Here is a 23,146-nt window from a genome sequence, read left to right as displayed (position 1 = left end):
TCCCACCTTGGGGCAGGCAATGTGGCGTAGCAGATAAAGCTGCACTCTGCAGTGCCGGCATCCCATTTGGGTGCCTGTTCAAGTCCCGGTGGCTCCACTTCTGATCCTGCTCTCTGCTATGGCCTGGGAAAGCAGCAGAAGATGGCCCAAGTCCTTGGGCCCCTGCACCCATTTGGCAGACCTGGAAGAAGCTCCTGGCTCCTGGCTTCAGATTAGTGCAGCTCTGGCCGTTGCGGCCAATTGGGGAGTGAACCAGCAGATGGAAGACCCCCCCCCCCCTCTGGCTCTCTATAACTCTGTCTTTCAAATAATAAGTAAATCTTTAAGAAAAAGTCTCACCTTTATGAGCCTATCTCCAGGTTTTAGCCTTCCATCACTTTTGGCTGGATCCTGTATTACATCATGCACGTAACAACCAATACTCTGATTGCCTTTGGTTACCGTAAAACCCAGGCTTCCTTTTTCTGATTTAATCAGGGTGATTAGGAGTTCTACTTCCTAAAGAGAGAAAATAGGGATTCCTTTAGGTTGCCTATTTGGCCCTATAGATAAACAGAAAGGTGACCATTATTTCCCTTGATTAACAGAGGAGAAAACCAAACCTTAAAAGTTGACTTAATTTGACCAAGTGAAGCCTGATCTCCCCACTCTCACACTGCATGCCAAAGCTGGGCTTCAGTACAACACTGTGGAACTGACTAGAGACAGCACAGACAGGCTGGTCATGATTCCATTCTACACTCAGGTTAACTGTGCACACCACAGTGCTTATATTATGATAATCAAAGAATACTGTTTAGGGGAAAAGGTTCAGAAAAATTCTTTATCTGTTTCTGAACAACCAAGATAGATGCCTACAGACCTAAAAGGAAGTGTCTTTTTTTTTTTTTGGGTAAAAACATGAAATTTTTGGATGGTTATACATATCACAACTTCATTTCTTTATATATGCAAACAAAAATAATTTTTAAAAGACTTGATAATGCTTGCTTACACTGGTAATGACAGATTTCTAAGAAAATTGATTAAAAATCAAATAATTTTTATTCTGTTAAGAATAAAACTGAAGGTATATGCATAATAAACACACAATTATAGGTGAACAAAATATCTGGAATGATTAACTCTAAAATGTTTATGATTTTTGAGTTGTGAGATTATAGATGGTTTTAATCTTCTTTTATACTTTTTTTACAGTAAGAATTTATTAAAAAACAGTATTGAAAAACACTCACTTTCTGTATGTAAAGGATATTATACTTGGAGAGCTGGTTTCCAAACTTAACCTGTAGATTTAGAAGTTCTAGGGCTATTTACAGAGTAAAGGATTCCATTTGGGCACACAGAGAAAGTGTGGAGGGGAAAATAAACTACATTTAGACTTGATTAAAAATTAAATAATTAATGCATAAGAATTTGAGAAACAAGAAACATAATATTTACTAAGCATCTAGTCTCTAGCATGTACCGTACTAGGCACTTTGCTTAAGTTATTTCACTTGATTCTCACCATAATTCTATCAGAGTATGGCTCCCATTATATAGGCAACACTACTACGACTCCAAAGAAGTGATGTGTTCACAGGCATCTGCCTAAGTACAGCAAGTTGATGGTAGAATCAAGACTTGTACCCAGATCTTTTTGTCCTTTTTCCTAATTTCTCAGCAGAGAAACCATGTTAGATATGTTATTCATTTATTAGACACAGATATGAAGCTACTCAAAACAATAGCTTTCTTTTCAACTAACAGGAAAACATTGTGTATCTTCATTGAGAAAATACAGAACTTTTTTTTTTTTTTTTTTTTAAATACAGAGCAAGTAACTCACCAGCTCAAAGTCTTCCAGGTGGTCTTCTAGGTCATTTTTCGAAGTTGTTGTCAAGTTTTCCGATCTGGTCACTTCAGAAGTCTGATGTACATATTTTTCCACTGGATTGTAGTCAATGGATTCTGATTGGGGTTGACAACTGTGCCCAGGAGTCATAGCCATTGGTAGAGGGGAAGGAGGATTACTGGAGAAAAAGAAACAAGACTATTTTCAAATATACTTCAATGCCAATAAGCCTGTATCACAAAAGAAAATGTTTAACAAATATTCATGCCTGGTTTTGATTGAGATCTTAACTACTTTTTTGTCTGACTCTGGATTATGAATTGATTCCACATTTGCTACTTGGTAACATTACCAATTTTTTTTTCTGTTCAGGTTCTATTTTGAAGAAACTCTACAAGTTGCATAAAGTCAGTAAGAGAGGTTAAATAAATATACTTTTGATTCCTAGTTATTAATTCAGAAGCTAAAGCCAATGTTATCAGAAGCCTATGTTTCTTTTTCTTTTTTCTTTTTTTTTTTTTTTTTTGACAGGCAGAGTGGATAGTGAGAGAGAGAGAGACAGAGAGAAAGGTCTTCCTTTTTTGCCGTTGGTTCACCCTCCAATGGCCGCTGCGGCCAGCACATCATGCTGATCCGAAGCCAGGAGCCAGGTGCTTCTCCTGGTCTCCCATGCGGGTACAGGGCCCAAGGACTTGGGCCATCCTCCACTGCCTTCCCGGGCTATAGCAGAGAGCTGGCCTGGAAGAGGGGCAACCGGGATAGAATCCGGTGCCCCAACTGGGACTAGAACCCGGTGTGCTGGCGCCGCAAGGCGGAGGATTAGCCTGTTAAGCCATGGCGCTGGCCTAAGAAACCTATGTTTCAACATAATAATGAAAAAGAAGAGATTAAGAACAAAATATTACTCCTGTAGTTATTTTGAATGATAGATTAGGAAAAAAAAAAAAAAACCTGAACAAATATGGTTGGATCTGGATAAACACAAAGATATAGTTATACTGTAAAATATATGAAAAACTGTTTGAGGTACAGATTTGGTATTTCTCTTCATTTTCTTGTTAAAATTTTGATTGATTTATTTAAAAGGCAGAGTGACAGGGAGAGGGAGAGACAGAGAGGGGGAGAGAAGAGGGAGAGAAGGACAAGGAGAAGGAGAGGGAGGGGGAGGGAGAGAGGGAGAGACCCACTTTATCCATCTTTCATCCACTGATTCATTCCCCAAATGATGCTATGGCCCAGGCTTGGCCAGGCTGAAGCTAGGAGCCAGGAACTCCATCCTGGTCTCTTATGTGGCAGGGGATCAAGTACTTGGGTATCTTCTGCTGTTTTCCCAGGCACATTAGTAGGGAGCTGGACTGGAAGCAGAGCAGCCAGGTCTTGAACCATCACTCCAACACTGGCCTAACCTGCTGTGCCACATTGCCAGTTCTGTGGTCTTTTTTTTTTTTTTTTGTATTTGTCTATGTTTTCATTCGTGTCTTCTTTCCCCATTTAACGTGTCCTCCCATTTGCTAACTCTCTACCTTTTCCTATCCATAATTTCCCTCTGCATTATGACCTAAATAAATTTTTTCTTAAAACATTTTTCTTAATATTAGCAAATATGTTCAGGGAAGAAGCAAGACTCAGCTTGACTGGTTAGGCAGCTTACCAGTTTTCTAACTAAAACTCAATCCCAACAGGGAGATATCTGATAAAGTCATCATTTGACTAATGATTGTGAAGTTCATAAAAAGATATATTTCATTCTTCAAGAAATGTGTGTTGCTGGTACTGTTGTTAACAACCAGTTTTTTTGAGTATTACACATAATGTTGACAATACCTGTCCTCAAAGTCAGTTTTACTGGGCATTTTCTGAGGATAGTAAAACATTGTACAAATGATATCTTCTTGACTCTTGGGTGTTTCATGTGGACTTTGTGCCTGTGACACCATGTTGCTTAGAGTCTGATGCAAAGTTGACCTCCAGGTCGTATCTGATATCTTTGCTTTCACTAGGTCATCTTCTCCACTTCCACTGCTGTCACTGTAACTGTCTCTCCTGGATGGAGACCTGCATTGCTTCTTGCTTCTGTCAGACATTTCATTTTCATCTGAGCTGGTGCCTTGCTCCGCACATGATGGTTGAGAAGTGTCTTTACTGCAGTTTGGAAGTACTTGAGCTGGGGAATGCAGTGGAGTCTATAAGAGACACATTTAAAGAGCTCAGAGGGTGACTCTGAAAACAAACACTCAATAGAAAATGAACTTGCTAAATAACAGTACTTTCTACTAAAATATTCTATTAATTTAATAAAAGTAATTTATGCATCAAGAGTTCCATTCAGTTCTTAACTTGTGCCCCAATCAATGTACTTCTTAAAATGCTATGCATTTTTACAGAAATGTTACTTTTCTATTAATGTGTTACTAACACTTCCTCTCACTCCAGTACAAGGGCTAAGACATGTAGCGCAGATACTACTGCCTTTCAAACTCAACAATCATGGTTTGTTAGTAAGAGAACACTATTTTCAGTAGACAGGCCAAAGGCAGACTTTCTTTAAGTATCTTAGTGTTCATTTATGTTTGGACTCTTACCTGTCATTATGAAATCTGTACATAATCATCAAAATAGATTTTTGGATAATTTAGCTATTCCTTGCCATAAAAAAAGGTAAATGGATAAGCGTATCCCTTTCTCTACGACTTCTAATTTTTTTTTTTACTGATTTATTTTTGATGTAATGTTTTGCTTTGTTTTTAAGACTTATTTTATTTATTTGAAAGGCAGATTTACAGAGAAAGAGGGAGAGAGAGAGAAAGCGAGGTTCTCCATCTGCTGGTTCACTCCCCAAATGGCCACAAAGGCAAGGGCTGGGCCGGGCTGAAGCCAGGAGTCCTGACTCTTTCGGTTCTCCCATGCGGTTGCAGGGGCCCAAGCACTTGGGCCATCTCTCTTTGCTGCCTTCCTATGTGCATTAGCAGGGAGCTGGATTGGAAGTGGAGCAGCTGGGACTCATGTGGGATGCCGGTGCTGCAAGTGGCTGCTTTTACCTGCTATGCTACTGTGCTGGCCTTGACTTTTTTTTTTTAAAGGCTAAAAATCTTAAAATAACTTGTATTTTAATCCAAAGTACTCAGAATTAGAACTACTTTTCTTTGATTCAATGAAGACATAGACCCAGCTAAGACTTCTAGCCAAAGAAGTAGCTGGGTGTGAAACCCAGGAGATTAATCCATGATACAACTACTACAGCTAAATTAATAAATCACTAAATTGATATTCTACAAAAACATCAAGTACTTTTCATAGGTCTCACCAAGAAAGCAGTGTCAATTTCTGGAAGCACACCAGGTGGAGGTCTACAGAGAAGCAAGGATACCTCAGGAGCTGTTCCCCGGAGAGCAGAAATGACTTCCTAGGGGAATCATGAATGACAAAGGAAGGCACAGTTAAACCAGTCTTGTGAAACCATCCCGACCAGCCACTCCCCAGGACACCTGCTGCTCTCGGCTGCGAGGCGCTCACCTGCTGGGATAGTCCTTTCAAGGAGGCTCCATTTACTTTCAAGATAACATCACCCACATCAATCTGTCCACTTTCTGCTGCAGGCTGTCCAGGAAAAAGCTTTTTAACTCTTACTATGCTGGCATTTATTTGCTCAGGTATAAGATTATCTTCTCGAGAAAAACTGAATCCTAGGCCTGAGCTATTTTTAAATAACTTTACCTCAAATGTATTTTCTGGAAGAAAAAAAGACATAAAAATAGAAGTATTCTGAAAGTGCTGTGTATAGATATGAACATACAAACATATTTTGAAGCATATTTAAAAAGCCCAGTTCCCATGACATTTATAGTTCTCTATGTACTTTTTGTAGCCTATTTCACACTCTTTATCCTGAAGAAAACTCAGTGTACTAACTGCAAAAACCAAGGGGTTTGCACAGAACACAGTTCTAAAAGTAGATTTATGAAAATGAAATTAAGCTTCAATCCCATGTGCTTTATAGGGCAGCATAAAAATGGAGAGAAAAAACGAGATAAATCCAGGGAAAGAGAGATGGGAGAGAAATTCAGGTAGACAATAAGAGAGAGATCATTAAGAACAGCTAAGTAAATGATAGAAAAAGGTATGGGAAAATAAATTAACACTACAGTATTTTGGTGAGATGTAATTTAATCTAGATAAATTGCAATGACATCCCAATAAAATTATATGCAACAAAATAAATGAAAAGCACACTAACCAGGAAAGAATGAGAAAACATATTTAAACAAAGAACAGTGAAAGAGATAAAGAATAAAAAGCAGCATAATAAAGTGGGGACATGAATTTTGTATTCATAATCAGGAAAAATAATACAGGCTAGACTCTTTTTCTTTTTTGGGACTGACTCAGAGTTCCTAACATTTCTGTCATCAGATAAACAAAAAAACATGTGTGTCATCAAATAAGTAACAAATAAAAAAGAAAAAAATGACTTTATACCATCACCAAATTTTATAAAGGACATTTAAGCCCCTTAAAAGGAAGAAAGGAGTTCCAGAATAAAGGGTCCTTTAGTATTATGAGTATATCTAACTTTAAGAAAAACTCACTACTACACCTTTCTTGATTTTACTACTAATGAGTAAGATGATCAAAGGCTGGCATAGGTGACAAGAAACACCAGTATCTGGGGACCAGTAAGTGAATTTCTGTTTAGGGTTAGCTTCATAAATCCACAGAAATACAGAAAAGAGTCAAGGTTTCATATGGGTTTAAATCCACGCTCAGCAATTGTTCATGCTTTTTTTTTTTATACCAAATTTCATCTTTGAATCAAAAAATATTTAAGTAACACATATTATTAAAATGACATAATCATTCAGGTCTTCATTATCCAATTTCTTTCTTTCTTTTTTTTTGACAGGCAGAGCTGGACAGTGAGAGAGAGAGACAGAGAGAAAGGTATTCCTTCCGTTGGTTCACCCCCGAAATGGCCGCTACAGCTGGCGCGCTGTGCCGGTGCGCTGTGCCGATCTGAAGCCAGGAGCCAGGTGCTTCCTCCTGGTCCCCATGCGGGTGTAGGGGCCCAAGCACTTGGGCCATCCTCCACTGCACTCCCAGGCCACAGCAGAGAGCTGGACTGGAAGAGGAGCAACCGGGACAGAATCTGGCGCCCCGACCGGGACTAGAACCCGGGGTGCTGGCGCCGCAGGCGGAGGATTAGCCTAGTGAGCCGTGGCGCCGGCCTATCATCCAATTTCATTATCAGACTCCATGAATGACAAATATGTTTGTTTTTTTAATTCAGTATGGTACTGCATCATATTATTAGTTATACTTGACAAAAATAACTAAAGAGACTAAGGTATAAATCATATTCCAAAGTGTAAAAATCCAACTTTGATTAAGCCAGGAATCAAAAAAGACAGTTTTCTAAGGCCTGACCTTCAGTGACAAAGCTGTAGTCTTTGACATGAGTTGTTTTTTTCACCATTTTTTCTGGGGCTTGACCTTGGGTATCCTGATCTGGAAGGGTGCACTGTGGGGTCACAGGGACATGTTCTTTGGATGGTGAAGACTGTCCCTTTTCTAACAATAGATGAACCACCTGGACAAATGGAATAGCATTTCATTAATTCAAAAGAATAAGAAAATAGATAACATTTCAGGATTGTGTATAGTTAATAGTATAAAATCATTTAAAATAACTACTGGTTCCCCAAAATAGTAGTGGGAAAAAAAACTGAGACCAAAGGGATTGAAGTTTCTAAATCAAGTTTCTGTATAAAAAGTTAAATTAAAAAGATCTACTTTAAAAACATGTCAAAATCTATGATAATAACATAAACATGTAATAGAAAACTTGGCTATTAGGGAAAAAACACCACTCCACTATAAAAACTACTATGAATAATTTAGTAAAGGCCATGACTCAAATGTATTTGATTAAATAAATTTAACCTTTGGGTTGAAGACTAAGAATGAAAATCACCAGAAATTAGTTGATGCCTATTAAATTTTTAAAAATACAATCTCTACCCCAATGTTTGTGAGCTTCCTTTGGTAACTATAGGGCTAAATGTCATTTAGAAAACCAGCTTCCTCAGCAAAAAACCTCTTGAGGCAATACTTGCTTCCAACCAGAATACTTGTAACCAATCAGAATTGTTATATGAGTCAGTCGTCATTTTCTGACTAATTGACAAATGTGGAGATCTCAATGAGACTGATAATATTGACACATGATTATTTATCTTCTTCTAAGGTTATCACAGAAGGCTGGTATAATGATCGATTACCTGTCCTGTATTTCTCAGTGTTTCCACAGCTTGTTTATGTGTAGCTCCTTCTAGACTAACTCCGTTGACAGCTAGGACACGATCACCTATAAATCAGGCAGTTATTTTGAAAGAAACAAATCATAAAATAAATATTTTTACATGAAATTTAACATTTGCCAATCTTATATAGAATTATTTAAGGAGAGGCAGACAAATTCTCGACAAAATTGTGTCACTTAGTTTCTTTAATATATAATTTATCTCTCAATTCTATAGCCAATCTTAGGTATATTTTAAAATAATATCAATATACAAATCAAGTTAAATCATGAGAAAAGATGAACTACAAACGTAAAGAGAAAGAGGTAAGTCCATTTATTAAAAATGCAGATGTCAGCATTTTTACAAGAGCACTATTTCCTTCCCATTCTCTGGCACTTTCCTTCTTAGTACGTGCAAAACATGAACTAAAATACTGTCTGGATTGATACTAGAGAATAAGCTGTTAAGAATTTTTGGAGGGGCTGGCACTATGTCATAGTGGGTAAAACTGCTGCCCAAGGTGCCAGCACCCCGTATGGGTGCCAGTTTGAGTCCCTGCTACTCCATATCTGATCCAGCTCCCTGTTAATTTGCCTGGGAAAGCAGCAGAAGATGGCCCAACTGGGAGACCCAGAAGAAGCTCCTGGCTCTGGACCGGTCCAGCTCCGGCCGTTGCAGCCATTTGGAGAGTGAACCAGTGGATGGAAGATCTCTCTCTCTCTCTCTCTCTCTCTCTCTCTCTCTCTGTGTCTCTTTTAAATAAATAAATAAATCTTAAAAATTTTTTTTGGAACAGCATCAGGGAATTTTTAAATGTTTTAATTTTTATATTTGAGTATGCTCTTATTTCATATTATGAGCTTGAAGGTCTTTATAACTTTCTATTTTTTTCTCGATTTGTGGTAGTATTTTTGTATATAATTCCTACAAACATACATATACTCTACCTTTGTGAATTCTACCATCAGACTCTGCTGCTCCTTTGGGAATAACAGCTTTCACATAAATGCCACCATGTCTGACACTCGTATTCACACCTCCCTAAACAGGAAAAGACAAAATAACAATAATAATAAAATATTTTGTACTCACTCCTTTTCCCCCTCAGAAACCTTTTATTTAAGGTACACAAACTTCATGTGTTTCATAAATACAAACCTATGTTAGGAACCTAGTGATTCCTCCCACCCTACCCTCTCTCCTACCTGCACTCCTACCCTTCTTACTCCTCCCTCTCCTATTCCCATTCTTATTTTTTACTAAGAACTATTTTCAATTAACTTTATACACATGAGATTAATCCTGCACTAAGTTATACTCACTCTTAAATGTGATTCCTAGAAAGAATTCAATTTGCCAAAGTAGTCATATATCAGCATGTGAGACTATTTCAATGCCCTAGAATATTTGTAACTATGTTTTCCAAATGGCAAGGCTGTCTCTTTTCTGTAAAACTCTTTAGTCAATTTAGAATATAACAACATGGCAGATCTTGACTATATGAGGAATTGCTCTTTCTTGATCAACCCACAGCATGCATTATGAGCAAGCAGAAAGCAAAATCCATCTATGTAAAATTAGTGTGGAAAGATAACTATCAGAAAAAAACAGTATATGGAGTAATATGCTTCAGATTTGTGCATCTGAAAGCAAATTCTGTTAGTCAAGGAAAAATAAGTTTTTTATTTTAGAAGGCTTTGGAGGTTTTCTAAAAATGGGATAGATGAGACCTAATGAATCAATTTTCTGTCTCTAATGCATATAAAACTTTTTTCTTCCTTTACAATAAAAACAATGTAAATTTCTAAAGAAATTAAGAGGAAGAAGAAAAATGTCATATTTTAAAATGTGCTATAAAATTAGGTGTAATTTTTTTATCTCAATATATTTATAGTACTAAGTTTCTAAGTGGCTTTTTAAAAAAGCTTTTATTTAATGAAAGAAATATCATAGGTACGACTTTAGGATTATAGTGGTTCTTCCCCTACACCCTCCCTCCCACCCCCTCTCCCATCCCACCTCCTATTCCCTCCCCAATCCCATTCTTCATTAAGATTCATTTTTAATTAACTGTATATACAGAAGACCAACTCTATACTAAGTAAAGATTTCAACAGTTTGTACCCCTCCCCCCACAATGGATAAAGTACTGTTTGAGAATAAGTTTTGCAGTTAATTCTCATAGTACCACTCATTAAGGACAGAGGTTCCATGTGGGGAGTAAGTGCACAGTGACTTCTGTTGTTAATTTAACAATTAACACTCTTATTTATGACATTAGTGATTACCCGAGGCTCTTGAAAAGAGCTGCGAAGGCTGTGGAAGACTTTTGTGACTCTAAGTGGCTTTTAAAATTTACCAATACTCTTCAAATGTGATAATGTTACAATTTAGGGACAGTATATTCATTAATATAACTACAACAGGGGCCTACTTTGTGTTGAAAGGTAAAGCTGGTGCATTTCACACTGGCATCCCATATGGGTGCGGTTCATGTCCCAGCTGCTCTACTTCCCATCCAGATCCCTGCTAATGGCCTGGAAAAAGCAGCAGAAGATGGCTCAAGGGCTTGGGCCCTTGCTACCCACATGGGAGACATGGATAAAGCACCTGGTTCTTGGCTTCAGCCTAGCCCAGACCTGGCCATTGCGGCCATCTAGGGAGTGAATCAGCAGATGAAAGAGCTCTGTCTGTCTCCCTTTTTCTGTAATTCTGCCTTTGAAATAGATAAATAAATCTTTAAAGAAAATTCCAAAAAGCTCTACAATAGTTTCATCAAATATCCTATGAATATATGTTAATTATCTTACAGAAACATATATTTCTTGGAAACCTCTAATTTTCAGATACTAAACATGCTTACAAAGTATAATACATGATGAAGTGAAAGGAAATACAAATAGACATAGTCCTCAATATTCATGATGCAGGTTAAAGATGCATCATCTCATTATTCCATGCTCATGCAGGAACTATCAAATATATATATATAAAGTATATGCATTAATTTTGTAAGTTTTATATTCAGATTAAGCAAGCATGAAATCTATAGGGGAAAGGCAACATGTATCTTATTTTAAGCCACAAGAGAAAAATGAGTAGTATACTATCAATTTTTAAAAAGGTCTTAAGATATGCTTCAATTTTTATATTTTACCAGTATCTCATTTTAAGCAAAATAATTCAACTACTAAATTGGTATATGATAGGCTGCTGAAATAAAGAAGAGAAAACATTTGAAAACCTTGTCAAACAGTACCGTGACACTTATCCCCAAGCTGTTATCATTTTTAGTCAGTTCAACCTCAAAGATTTCTCCAGGTTTAGGAGGTGATGAAGAAAAAGTTTTAAAATTCATTTTGTTGGATGTATTCATTGAGGAGGAAGATTCCTTAATAAAAAAACAAACAAACAAGGATTTCTTGTTAGAGCCCAAATGAATTTTTACTGGAAAATAAATGTGTTTTTTTGGCAAAAATTAAGAAAAAAAAAACACAAGATGTTAAGGGATATTATAGAGTATATTCAAAGAACATGTGTATTGGACAAATCTTAGAGATCATTTAGTCCAATGCATTTATATTCTATGGCTGAGAAATTGATGGCCAGAGATTAAGGTGCTTATTTCAGGTTGACAAGGGAAACCTGGATCTCTGTTTGAACCTGGTTTTTACAGCATCTTCATTCAGTGTTTTTCATACCCCCAAACTCACAAAATATTTCTATTTTCTTTAGAAATCAATATATATTAAGTAGTAGTTTCTAACTGCAAAGCTCTGTTTAGAAGGCAAAACTTCTAGTGAGGAATGTTGATTTTGCAGTGAGAAAAAGTATTTGGTTCTTTTCTAAATCTACTTTTGAATATGAGTTTAAATCCATGTAATTTCTAAGAGTGAGCTATTTTCAATGTTGTTAGTATCATCTGTTAAGTACTTTAGAAGAACTTGGGCTGTGAATATTAAATTCAGCTGCCCATATAAACTATTCAGAGAATGATTTTTCAAATAAAGCTTTCTTATTAATATAAATATTAAGTATGTAACAGATGAACAATCTATAGGAAAACAACATAATCTGATTATCTTTGTGTTATCAAGTAGCAATTTTTTAGAATTATAGTCATTTTAGAGTTAGTGTTCAAAGCTCCTAATTTCTCTGAAAGTTAGCAGGAAATGCAATAGCAGTTAGTAGCAGAAGATATAAACCATTCTTTCTTTTTACAATAACGTAAGCAGCTTGTAGAATATATTGCTCTGGGGCCGATGCTGTGGTGTAGTGGGTTAAGCCGCTGCCTACAGTGCCAGCATTCCATAATGGGCACTGGTTCGAGACCCGGCTACTCTACTTCCTATCCAGCTCTCTGCTATGGCCTGGGAAAACAGCAGAAAATGGCCCAAGTCCTTGGGCCCCTGCACCCACGTGGGAGACCCAGAAGAAGTTCCTGGCTCCTGGTTTCGGATCGGCACAGCTCTGGCAGTTTCAGCCAACTGATGAGTGAACCAGCAGATGGAAGACCTCTCTCTGCCTCTGCCTCTCCTCTCTCTGTGTAACTCTTTCAAATAAATAAATAAATCTTAAAAAAAGAATATTTTGCTCTGTATCATATTTGCTGTTGTTAAATTAAAAACAAAAACAAAAACAAAAACAAAAACCCAAGGGGCTGGTGCTGTGGCTTAGTAGCTTACACCTTTGCCTGCAGCACTGGCATCCTATGTCGGTGCCGGTTCGAGTCCCAGCTGTTCCACTTCTGATCCAGCTCCCCGAGAATGGCCTGGGCAATCAGCGGAGGATGCTCCAAGTGCTTGGGCCCCTGCACCCATGTGGGAGACCTGGAAGAAGCTCCTGACTCCTGGCTTCGGATGAGTCCAGCTCCAGCCTTTGTGGTCATTTGGGGAATGAACCAGAGGATGGAAGATCTCTCCCTCTCCCTCTCCCTCTCTCTGTCTATAATTCTGCCTCTCAAATAAATACATACATTTTTTCAAACAATCCAAAGATTTAAAATTAGACTATGCCTTTTTTGGTGTTTGATGATCCTGACTGCTGGAATAAGTGGCTTCATCCATGTCTGAGTCTCCATGGTCAGAGTAGTCTGTCATGTCAGCAACGCCTGGCCGCTTAGCTTTGCTCCGATTACTGCCAGTGGATGTCCTCATTTTCTCAGTAGCTTTAGATATTACCGATGGGGAAGGGCTGCCATGCTGCGACTCTTGCCAGGCTCGTTCACCTAAACGGCCAGCAAAGAAACCATTGACCTGGCTCTGGGACAAGCTAGCACTCTCGGTCCTGGAATCTTGAGAACTAAGGCTCCCTTCCCGGAGGCCCCCGGAAAGCCCAAAGGAGTTTTCTGCGATGTGCCTCAGGGTACCACGTGGCCAGTGGTGATCCTCGGAAGACGAATCCATAGGACTCTCTTGCATGTAGGAAGGTTTCTTCATGTAGTTTTTCATTCCATTGGCAAGATGCACAGGGGTAGAAGGCACTAAAAGTCCAAATCCATCAATGAAAATCACAGGTTAGTGACATATATCTGTGCCTATACACATATGCGAGGTTCCCTGAAGACTGCTGAGAGGATTTTAGACATAAACACGTGCAAAACAACTGACTCAGGCTGGAACCACGACACAGATGCTGGATTCCTTTTATGTCCAGCGCCCCCTGCCTTTGGTCATTCTTGGAACAACCTCTACTGAAATATGTACCCTTTTTGCCTTAGCTCCTCATTTCCATTCTCCAAATCCCATTGCAAATTAGTCTCCTCTCTGAAGACTTTTCTGATTGCAAAGATAATTTATAGTAACATATAATTTGAGTCTCCAACACCCTTAGTTCTTATTTAGGTAATATTTGTTTGCATACTTCTTTGATATTGTCCTACCAGACTGCATTTTTTTGGATTCCAAATTATTTTCAAGGAAGGCAATTCCAAATTCCTTTTATATATTTCTTATTAGAAGCAACCTAAGAGAAAGTTTTCTGAAGACACAATCCCAAAGAGACATATGGAAAAGAATTATAGACATAAATATATAAAAAATGGAAAGTTTTATGTAGCAAGCAACATCAAGGAAAAAACAAAGTAATGAACAACCAGAAAGAAACTATTTGTAACAATGAAAATAACTAGAGTTGGGGCTGGCGCTGTGGCACAGCAGGCTAATGCCTTGGCCCTTATGGGTGCTAGTTCGAGACCCGGTTGCTCCACTTCCAATCCAGTTCTCTGCTATGGCCTGGGAAAGCAGTACAAGATGGCCCAAGTCCTTGGGCCCCTGCACCCACATGGGAGACCCAGAGGAAGCTCCTGGCTCCTACCTTCAGACTGGTGCAACTCTGACTGTTGCGGCCAATTGGAGAGTGAACCAGCAGATGAAAGACCTCTCTCTCTCTCTCTAAACCTCTCCTCTCTCTCTGTAACTCTGACTTTCAAATAAATTAATAAATCTTTTAAAAAAATAACCAGAGTTGATATCTCTAATATACAAAGTTTGCAAAATTTTGGGAAAATTTTAAGAACTCCCATGGAAGAATATGATATATAGACTGGAAAACTGGAGTAAAATATAAATAACTAATAAATATATGAAAAGACATTCTTACTGTTGCTTAGAGATGTGCAGTATAATACAGTTTTCTACCTATTGAGAATGGATAGTAAAAAAGTAATAATACAAAACTGTTGAGAAGGTAAAATTCCTTGTTATATGCTCTTGTGGAACCTTGGGCTTCTTGCTAACTTACTAAGTCATAATAAAAAATTGTTCAGTTAGTTAATACTTGTCTTCCCTGATAAAGTGCAAATTTCACAAGGGCAGAGGTACACAGGCCCTCAATAAATATTTGTTCAATAAATGAATAACCTTTCTATAAAACATCTACTGAAAACAAAATAAAAAGGAAAATCCCTTAGAGTTCTATTTGGGTGAAATGAATTTATTCTGAATTCACATGCTTCTTTTATTAAAATAATGGAAAAGAACAGAACTCGGTGTCCTGCCTTTTGAAAATATTCTGGCCGGTGCCGTGGCTCAACAGGCTAATCCTCCGCCTTGCAGCGCCGGCACACCGGGTTCTAGTCCCGGTTTGGGGGGTGCCGGATTCTGTCCTGGTTGCCCCTCTTCCAGTCCAGCTCTCTGCTATGGCCCGGGAGTGCAGTGGAGGATGGCCCAAGTCCTTGGGCCCTGCACCTGCAAGGGAGACCAGGAGAAGCACCCGGCTCCTGGCTTCGGATCAGCGCGATGCGCCGGCTGCAGCACGCTGGCCGCGGTGGCCATTGGAGGGTGAACCAACGGCAAAAGGAAGACCTTTCTCTCTGTCTCTCTCTCTCTCACTGTCCACTCTGCCTGTCAAAAAAAGAAAAAAAAAAAAGAAGAAAATATTCTGGTCTTGTCTACTTGCAACTCAGAGGTATGCTCTGTCATTTTCAACTATAAGGTTCTTGTGGGCAATGTGGTTGTCTTCTATCTCCCTTCTATATGCATGTTCATAGCAGATAAGTGTTTAAAGTATTATTTATATATGTACATATTATACACACACACATATAGTTCCCAGTATGTTTGAGATGAAGCGTGTATATATTACTTCAGTAGTTTTGAAAAGTACTAGCAATAATGAGAGCTCGAACTCCTATTTAAGTGCTTAATGTGAATCTGGCAATGTGATAATTCTTTATGGTTTTCATGTACTTTTTATAATCTACAAAATAGGCACTTTTGAGTAACCATTTGATCAGTGAGCACACTGAGGTTCAGTAAGGCTCAGTAAGTTCAAGTGATTTGCTCAAGGTGTGTAGTTTTAAGTGGTAGAGACAGAGTATGAGGCTGGTCCGTGGAGGCCTCCCTACTGCCCACTGCACTGTTCTGTTTTCCTCTGGCTGTATGTGCTGCTACTTCTTAAAAGATTTATTTATTTAGGGGCTGGCATTGTGGCCCAGCAGCTTAAGCCCTTGCTTGCAATGCCAGCATCCCATATGGGTGCTGGTTAATTTCCTGGGTGCTCTAGTTCCAATCCAGTTCCAAGCTGATGTGCCTGGAAAAGCATTGAAAGATGGCCCAAATACTTGGGTCCTTGCCACTCATGTGGGAGACCCAGAAGAAGCTCCTGGCTTCAACCTGGCTCAGCCCTGGCTGTTGCAGCCATTTAGAGTGAACCAGTGGATGGAAGATCTTTTCCTCTTTCTCGGTCTTTCCCTGTCTCTCTGTAACTCTTTCAAATAAGTAAATAAATAAATCTTTTAAAAATTTACCTATTAATTTATTTGAAAGGTAGACCAACAGAGAGAGAGAGAGAGAGAGAGAGAGAGAGAGATTTTCATCTGCTGGTTCAGACCCCACATGGCCACGACAGCCAGGGATGGGCCAGGCTGAAGTGAGGAGCCAGCTACTCTATACTTGTCTGCCACATGGGTCCATCTTCTGCTGCATTCCCTAGCACAATTAGCAGGGAGCTGGTTTGGAAGTAGAGCAGCTGAGGCTGGAATCAGCATGCGCTTGAGATGCCAGTGATGAAAGTGGTCTGTGTGTGCTTAAACACTGTCCCAGTACTTGATTTTCCTAATAACTCTGTGAGACAGACACAGCAGGACATAGACTACTGTGACTTTAATTAACAAAACAAACAAAAAAATCCTGGCTCAACAGGATCTACATTATACAACTAACAAGTGGCACAGGCAAGTCTTAAACTTAGGACTTCTGATTTCTGTTGTGTGTCTTCTTCTCTCATGGCATGCTAATGAGACAAAGTGATATGGTCTTGTTTTTAAATTTCTAATTTTTTTCCTTAAATTTTTTGTTTTTCTTTATATTCATTTTATTTGAAAAGAGGAGACAGAGAGAGAGAGAGAGAGAGAGTGTGCGAGCTTCCATCTGCTGGTATACTCCAAGAAGGCCTGTAACAGCTGGGTCTGGGCCAGGCCACAGCCAGGAGCCTAAACCTTGATCTGGGGAATCTGATTCTCCAACAAGGACAGCAGAGACCCCAGTACTTGAGCCATCACCTGCTACCTTCCAGGATGCATACACATTAGCAGGAAGCTGGAATTAGAAACAGAGCCAGGACCTGAACCCATGTACTCCATCATGGGATGCAGGTGTCCCAAGTGGTGTCTCAACTGCTATGTCAAATGCCTGTGCCCTGTTCTTTATTCTTTTTATAATCTAGTTTTGGACAGGACTTGGTACACAACTATTATATAACCACAGTAAATACACAATGATAAAGAATTCTATTTCTGGGGCCAGCGCTGTGGCTTAGAGGGTAAAGCCGATGCCTGCAGTGCCAGCATCCCATATGAGTGCTGGTTCAAGTTCCAGATGCTCTACTTCCAATCCAGCTCTCTGCTATGGCCTGGGAAAACAGTAGAAGATGGCCCAAGTCTTTGGGCCCCTGCACCCTCATGGGAGACCCGGAAGACACTCCTGAATCCTGGCTTCAGATTGGCCCAACTATGGCCACTGTGGCCATTTGGGGAGTGAACCAGTGGATGGAAGGCTACCCCCCATCCCCGCCCTCTGGCCTCTGCCTCTCTGTAAATCTTTCAAATAAACCTTTAAAAACCAAAAAAGAATTCTATTTCTGATTTGACCTAAGAACAGATGAAACACACCAGGTAATCAGAATTTACTTTTGTGACATCAATTTTGCATGAGCCCATTTCGTGCATATGTTACTGAAGAGGAACAAGACAACATTTTTGAAGCGATGAATGCAGACGTTACACTGATGTATGAAATGAGAATTAAACATGTCAAATTGTCAGAAAGAAAAAAAAGGCTTAAATCCAACTCACTGGGCCAATATATGAAAGCACGTGTGAAAAGTGAAATAGAACACATATCTAAGAACATTTACAACATTACCTTTGGATATCTTTTCTTTTGGCTGAGAGATAACAAGCGTCACATTTTCAGGTGCATTTTGCAAAATTTCAATTGCAGCATGGTGGCTAACTCCCTCTAGACTCACACTATTTACAGATATCAAACGGTCTCCTATAAAAAGAGACAATTCAGTATTTTCAACAACAAAGAGAAATTCATGTTAAATCTTAAAAATGTCACCCTTTCCTCTTTTTATTTGGCTTAAGTCCCACTTTTTTTTTTTTTTTTTTAAATCTGTGCAGTCATGTCTGTTAGTATTTAGGAAATTATCAAAATGTAAAGTACCTGGTTTTAAGCATCCATCCAAATCAGCTGGTCCTCCAGGGGTAATTGAACTGATAAACACTCCCAGATCCAGTCTTCCCATCTTTTCCCCACCAATAATTTGAAATCCTGTAAAATAGCACATTAAAAAAAAATCTTTAAGATACTGGTGCTTTCAATGACTAATGATTATCCTACCTGAAACACAGAAATGTGGAGACTGTTGATATTAAGCATGATGAAGAACATATAGGTAACATGTGTGAGGTAGAATTATCTGTTACATGTGGTGTGCTTCTTGTAGGTACTTCATCCTCTGCATTTAGTTGCTGGGAATGGAGTGATGGGGCTGTAGGTGGGCAGCAAGTATCTAGGTCAGAAGTGGACTAGTGCCTCAAAGCCAGTGCTATACTTTAGGTTTTTTCTTTCTGAATTATAAGACCATAGAGAAGCTACAACTTACCTAAGCCATACTTGGCATCTTTTTTCAGGTTCACCAACGTGATCTCCCTTTCTGGCGAGGATACTATGCTCCATCTTTTGTGTAGCACATCTATTGGGAATTTATAATTTTAGAAATAAATAAATATGCTCAGGCATTAAGACGGTCATCTTGCATCAATTTAATGTTAACAAAGATCATTAATAGACTGTTCCGTCACTTAAAAGTATATTTTAAGGTTACTGGTATCGCTATTACATTTTGTGGTGATTTATAGTTTACAAAGAGATCATTGTCACATTTGTTCCTTTAGAAATAAGTGTATTTTAGTTGCAGATGAGTAAATCTCTAGAGGTTAAATCCTTTGAGTTAGTTAATACAGCAAGAGCTGCACCTTCAACTGGATTTTCTGACTCCATGTTTTTCTGTTCTATCACAGTTGACTCTTGAATTTGATAATGCTCAAGATATTAAGAATATCTCAGTAACAAATGGTTGATATTTCATTTATAATTAGTGCAATTTTATTAGTAAGTTTCTAACTAAAACAATAAGAAATGATCTTTTTTAAAAAAATCCCATTAATAATGACTTGTCTAGTACACTTACAAAATACTTTATTTCACATACATTTGTGAAGGAATCTCATGAGATAAGCCAAGAAATTATTAAACATTGCTTTAAAGATGAGGAGTAACAGTTTGACTTGTTCAACATCATAGCTTAGTATCATTAACCAGCAAAATGCCAGAAGTCAGTACTTAATAAATGCTAGTTAGCTATTGAATGAATGTCAGCGTTGAAACTAAAATTTACTTTCTTATTTCCACTAAGGTACTTTCTTTTTTAGAAGACTAATCATTCACAAATATCCTCTTAATTAAAACAATAGACACTTGACTGCCATGTTAATCAATTTAATTCATCTACTTAGCAATTCAAGTATTTAAACATACACATTATCATCAATTACAATTTGACAGTTCAAACTGGTGTTTATATGAAGGTGGTGGTAGTGGTGGTGAATAATTTTAACATTCAGAAAGATACTTTTATAAACTGGATCTTCTGATTCAACTCTATATGATTTCACTAAAGTGTACACAAGAATTTCCTTAAACCTTCATATGCATTCCTATAACATCATTATGAATTCAAGCCTTATGTCTGTATGTTTCAACATAATAACACCCATGGACTTAAAATTGTATTACTATATTACAAAATAACTAATAATTTTGTCACAGAACATGTATTGATACTTAAATGATATGGTGTTTCAAATACTAGAATAAATTCCTTTAGTTTCAGAAAACAATTACAATCATTTCATCCCAGGAGGGAATTAACCTTGCATTCTTAGTATAGTTTATTAGCTCCTTGAAGGGAACAAGCTACTATCCTGTTTCATTTTTTTTAACCAAAACTAATTATAATCAATAACAGTAGTAGTAATTTGATATTTTTAATGATTTTACTAATTAGATGATAAAAAATTTTACAGAACAATGATGGGAACAGCCTTACATATTAGGAGTCCTAAGCAAAAATACTTCTATTATTCATGCCTTGGTTAATTATCTTATCTAAACAGCCAATATTCTTTTGTCCCAAAACAGACATTTAGTTCCAGTTTTAAGCCAGAATACACACACAAGGAAACAAAGAACAAACCCATTAAATAAAATAAATATGGAGCATAGTCACATTAAGAATTGAGATCAGTGTGATGTTTCAGTGACAAACACTGGTTAGGCGCTAAGAGAGAACAGAAAAAGTGCTTTGTAAAGTGAGGACATGATAATGACTGCTTTGGATTTCCATTCCCCACCCCAATACCCCCTCTAAATTTGACTTATTTATTATTTTTAAAGATTTATTTTATTTACTTGAAAGACATAGTTACAGAGAGAGGCAGAGCCAGAGAGAGAGACAGAAAGAAACAGAGAGAAAGAAGTCTTCCATTCCGCTGGTTCACTCCCCAAATGACCACAACAGCTAAAGCTGAGCTAATCCGAAGCCAGGAGCCAGGAGGTTCTTCCAGGTCTCCCACATGGGTGCAGGGGCTCAAGGAGTTGGGCCATATTCCACTGCTTTCCCAGGCCGCAGCAGAGAGCTAGATTGGAAGAGGAACAGCTGGGAATTGATGCCAGCGCTGCAGGTGGTGGCTTAACTTGGTATGCCACAACGCTGGCCCTCAACCTACTGTTTTTAAACAGAGACACCCTCCCCCAGTTCTGTTCCCCCAATCTTGGTGACTTGTGATTTGACTTATCAGTATGAGAGTAGAAGGATGGAATTGTGTTAGTTTGTAGCAGCATGCTACTACACAGTATTCTGCACATGATGAATTTCTATTTATCTTTGAATTATCACCATAATGTTCAAAATACTTTTCCATCAGTTTTTCAAAAATTGTAAGGTAGTATCCGAAGGCCTTTGACAAATGCCAACCCAAGTAAACTTAAAGATATCTATAGAATTCAATGACGATTGAATAGTTTATAAATCTCTGAATATGAGGTAGCTAGATATTTCAAATACTAACAATTTTCTAGCTTTAGAATTTTTTTTTTTTTTATTTGACGGGTAGAGTTATAGACAGTGAGAGACAGAGAGAGAGACAGAGAGAAAGGTCTTCCTTCCATTGGTTCACCCCCCCAAATGGCCGCCACAGCTGGTGTGCTGCGCCGATCCGAAGCCAGGAGCCAGGTGTTTCTTCCTGGTCCACATGGGAGACATGGAAGAAGCTCCTGGATCCTAGCTTTGGAACGGGGGAGCTCTGGCCGTTGTGGCCAATTGGGGAGTGAACCATCAGATGGAAGACCTCTCTCTCTCCCCCTCTCTCTGCCTCTCCTCTCTGTGTAACTCTTTCAAATAAATAAATTAATTAAAAAAAAAAAAAGAAAGAAACTACAATGATCCTTGACATCTGACTTTCAAGTGTGTTTTAAAATCTTATTTCTGCTTGTATGGTGTTATACTTTATTACTTGGAATTAAGATTGCTCATAAAGATATTCATTTTAATATTGGGAAAAAGTACTTCAGTGTTTGTATGATGCTACTGTGCACCAGAATAACTTATTTTACAAGAGTTTTGGTTTGTTTTTTCCATTCTTTGTTAAGAGTCCTGGGACCAGCGCTGTGGCACAGTGGGTTAACGCCCTGGCCTGAAGCTCTGGAATCCCATATGGGCGCCAGTTTGAGACCCGGCTGCTCCACTTCTGATCCAGATTTCTGCTATGGCCTGGGAAAGCAGTACAAGATGGCCCAAGTCTTTGGGCCCTGCACCCACATGGGAGACCCAGAAGAAGCTCCTGGCTCCTGGCTTTGGATCAGCGCAGCTCCGGCCGTTGCGGCAAATTGGGGAGTGAACCATTGGATGGAAGTCCTCTTTCTCTGCTTCTGCCTCTCCTCTCTGTGTAACTCTGACTTTCAAATAAAAATAAGTAAATCTTACAAAAAAAAAAAAAGAGTCCTATGTTCAACCTCATAAAATGCTAGCATGTATTTTGTGGTTCAGAAACTTCAGGAAGCAACATGACACACTTAGCTAAAAGTTGCTTTTTAACTATATAAGGAATTACAGTAAAACAAGCAACAACAAAAATCAACTTTATGTAATTTTTGGATAAGTTTTATATATTTTTAACTTACTCCCTTACACAGGAATTATTATGTTTTTCAAAGATTCAGCAACATTTTTTTGGAAATCACAATTAATCAAGAAACTGTAATCCTTTCCATGTCATTGTTGCAAAGATTAGAAGACTCATGGCTTTTTCCATTGTCTCTTTCAAGTTTTACATTTTTAAAGAACTCCTGGAGATTATAATTGGTTAAGATTGAATTGAATACATTCATCTTTAGTCTAAATGATCAATCATTATTAACTGATGTTCATTTGTAATTTTCTTCTAATAATCTCAACCAGCAGGGAAAACATTAAAATTAGTTCTATATTTGACAAATGAGGAAGTAATTTAACTTTTTGATCCTTATTTGCCATTTTTGGAAAAACATGTTTGACATGCTTCATTATGTGAAAACTTGATTCTCACCACAGCACTAACTCAGTCTACTTGAGAAGACTCAAAGAGAATTTTGAGGAAATACATAGTCTTGTTTGCAGGCTGGGGATACTGCTGAAAGGTGCTTTGACCATTCCATAGGGGGCAGGTGCGAGATGAGGCATCTAAAGGTTTAAATATAGAAACTAACCTGCACCCTCTCACTGGCAATCCAGTGCAAATTCATATTGTTTTCTACTACAACCTAAGTTAAAACACATTTCAAGTCCTCATCTCTGAATAGATTATTAACCAGCTTCTTTTAAAAGTTTAGCTGGGAGAAATAATATATATGAGCAAGGAGGCATTATCATGCCAGGAGACAGTCTAAAGGGCAGATTAGAGCAT

The 23,146-nt window shown here is 38.2% G+C and overlaps 1 protein-coding gene across 6 annotated transcripts in view; it reads right to left on the bottom strand.

Annotated features, from left to right (window-relative positions):
* The window catches only part of PTPN13 (protein tyrosine phosphatase non-receptor type 13), a 224,670-nt gene that overhangs the window by 45,225 nt on the left and 156,299 nt on the right, over positions 1 to 23,146 (bottom strand). For 3 of the 6 annotated variants that reach the window (XM_062198537.1, XM_062198540.1, XM_062198541.1), the window contains 13 exons: positions 18,748 to 18,837; positions 18,306 to 18,413; positions 18,000 to 18,131; positions 13,152 to 13,618; positions 11,381 to 11,527; positions 9,084 to 9,177; positions 8,113 to 8,198; positions 7,259 to 7,421; positions 5,351 to 5,565; positions 5,142 to 5,240; positions 3,662 to 4,020; positions 1,832 to 2,015; positions 340 to 498 (listed from right to left, as the gene is read on the bottom strand). In XM_062198537.1, coding sequence (XP_062054521.1) covers positions 340 to 498; positions 1,832 to 2,015; positions 3,662 to 4,020; positions 5,142 to 5,240; positions 5,351 to 5,565; positions 7,259 to 7,421; positions 8,113 to 8,198; positions 9,084 to 9,177; positions 11,381 to 11,527; positions 13,152 to 13,618; positions 18,000 to 18,131; positions 18,306 to 18,413; positions 18,748 to 18,837 — 2,303 coding nt within the window. The remainder of the gene's footprint in view (positions 1 to 339; positions 499 to 1,831; positions 2,016 to 3,661; positions 4,021 to 5,141; positions 5,241 to 5,350; positions 5,566 to 7,258; positions 7,422 to 8,112; positions 8,199 to 9,083; positions 9,178 to 11,380; positions 11,528 to 13,151; positions 13,619 to 17,999; positions 18,132 to 18,305; positions 18,414 to 18,747; positions 18,838 to 23,146) is intronic. The other 3 variants (XM_062198538.1, XM_062198542.1, XM_062198539.1) reach the window with 2 other exon arrangements.

This window comes from Lepus europaeus, chromosome 8, assembly GCF_033115175.1.
Source record: "Lepus europaeus isolate LE1 chromosome 8, mLepTim1.pri, whole genome shotgun sequence".
Classification (NCBI taxonomy): domain Eukaryota; kingdom Metazoa; phylum Chordata; class Mammalia; order Lagomorpha; family Leporidae; genus Lepus; species Lepus europaeus.
Note: the sequence above shows the minus strand (reverse complement) of the source record. Positions and strands in the feature narration are given on the sequence as shown.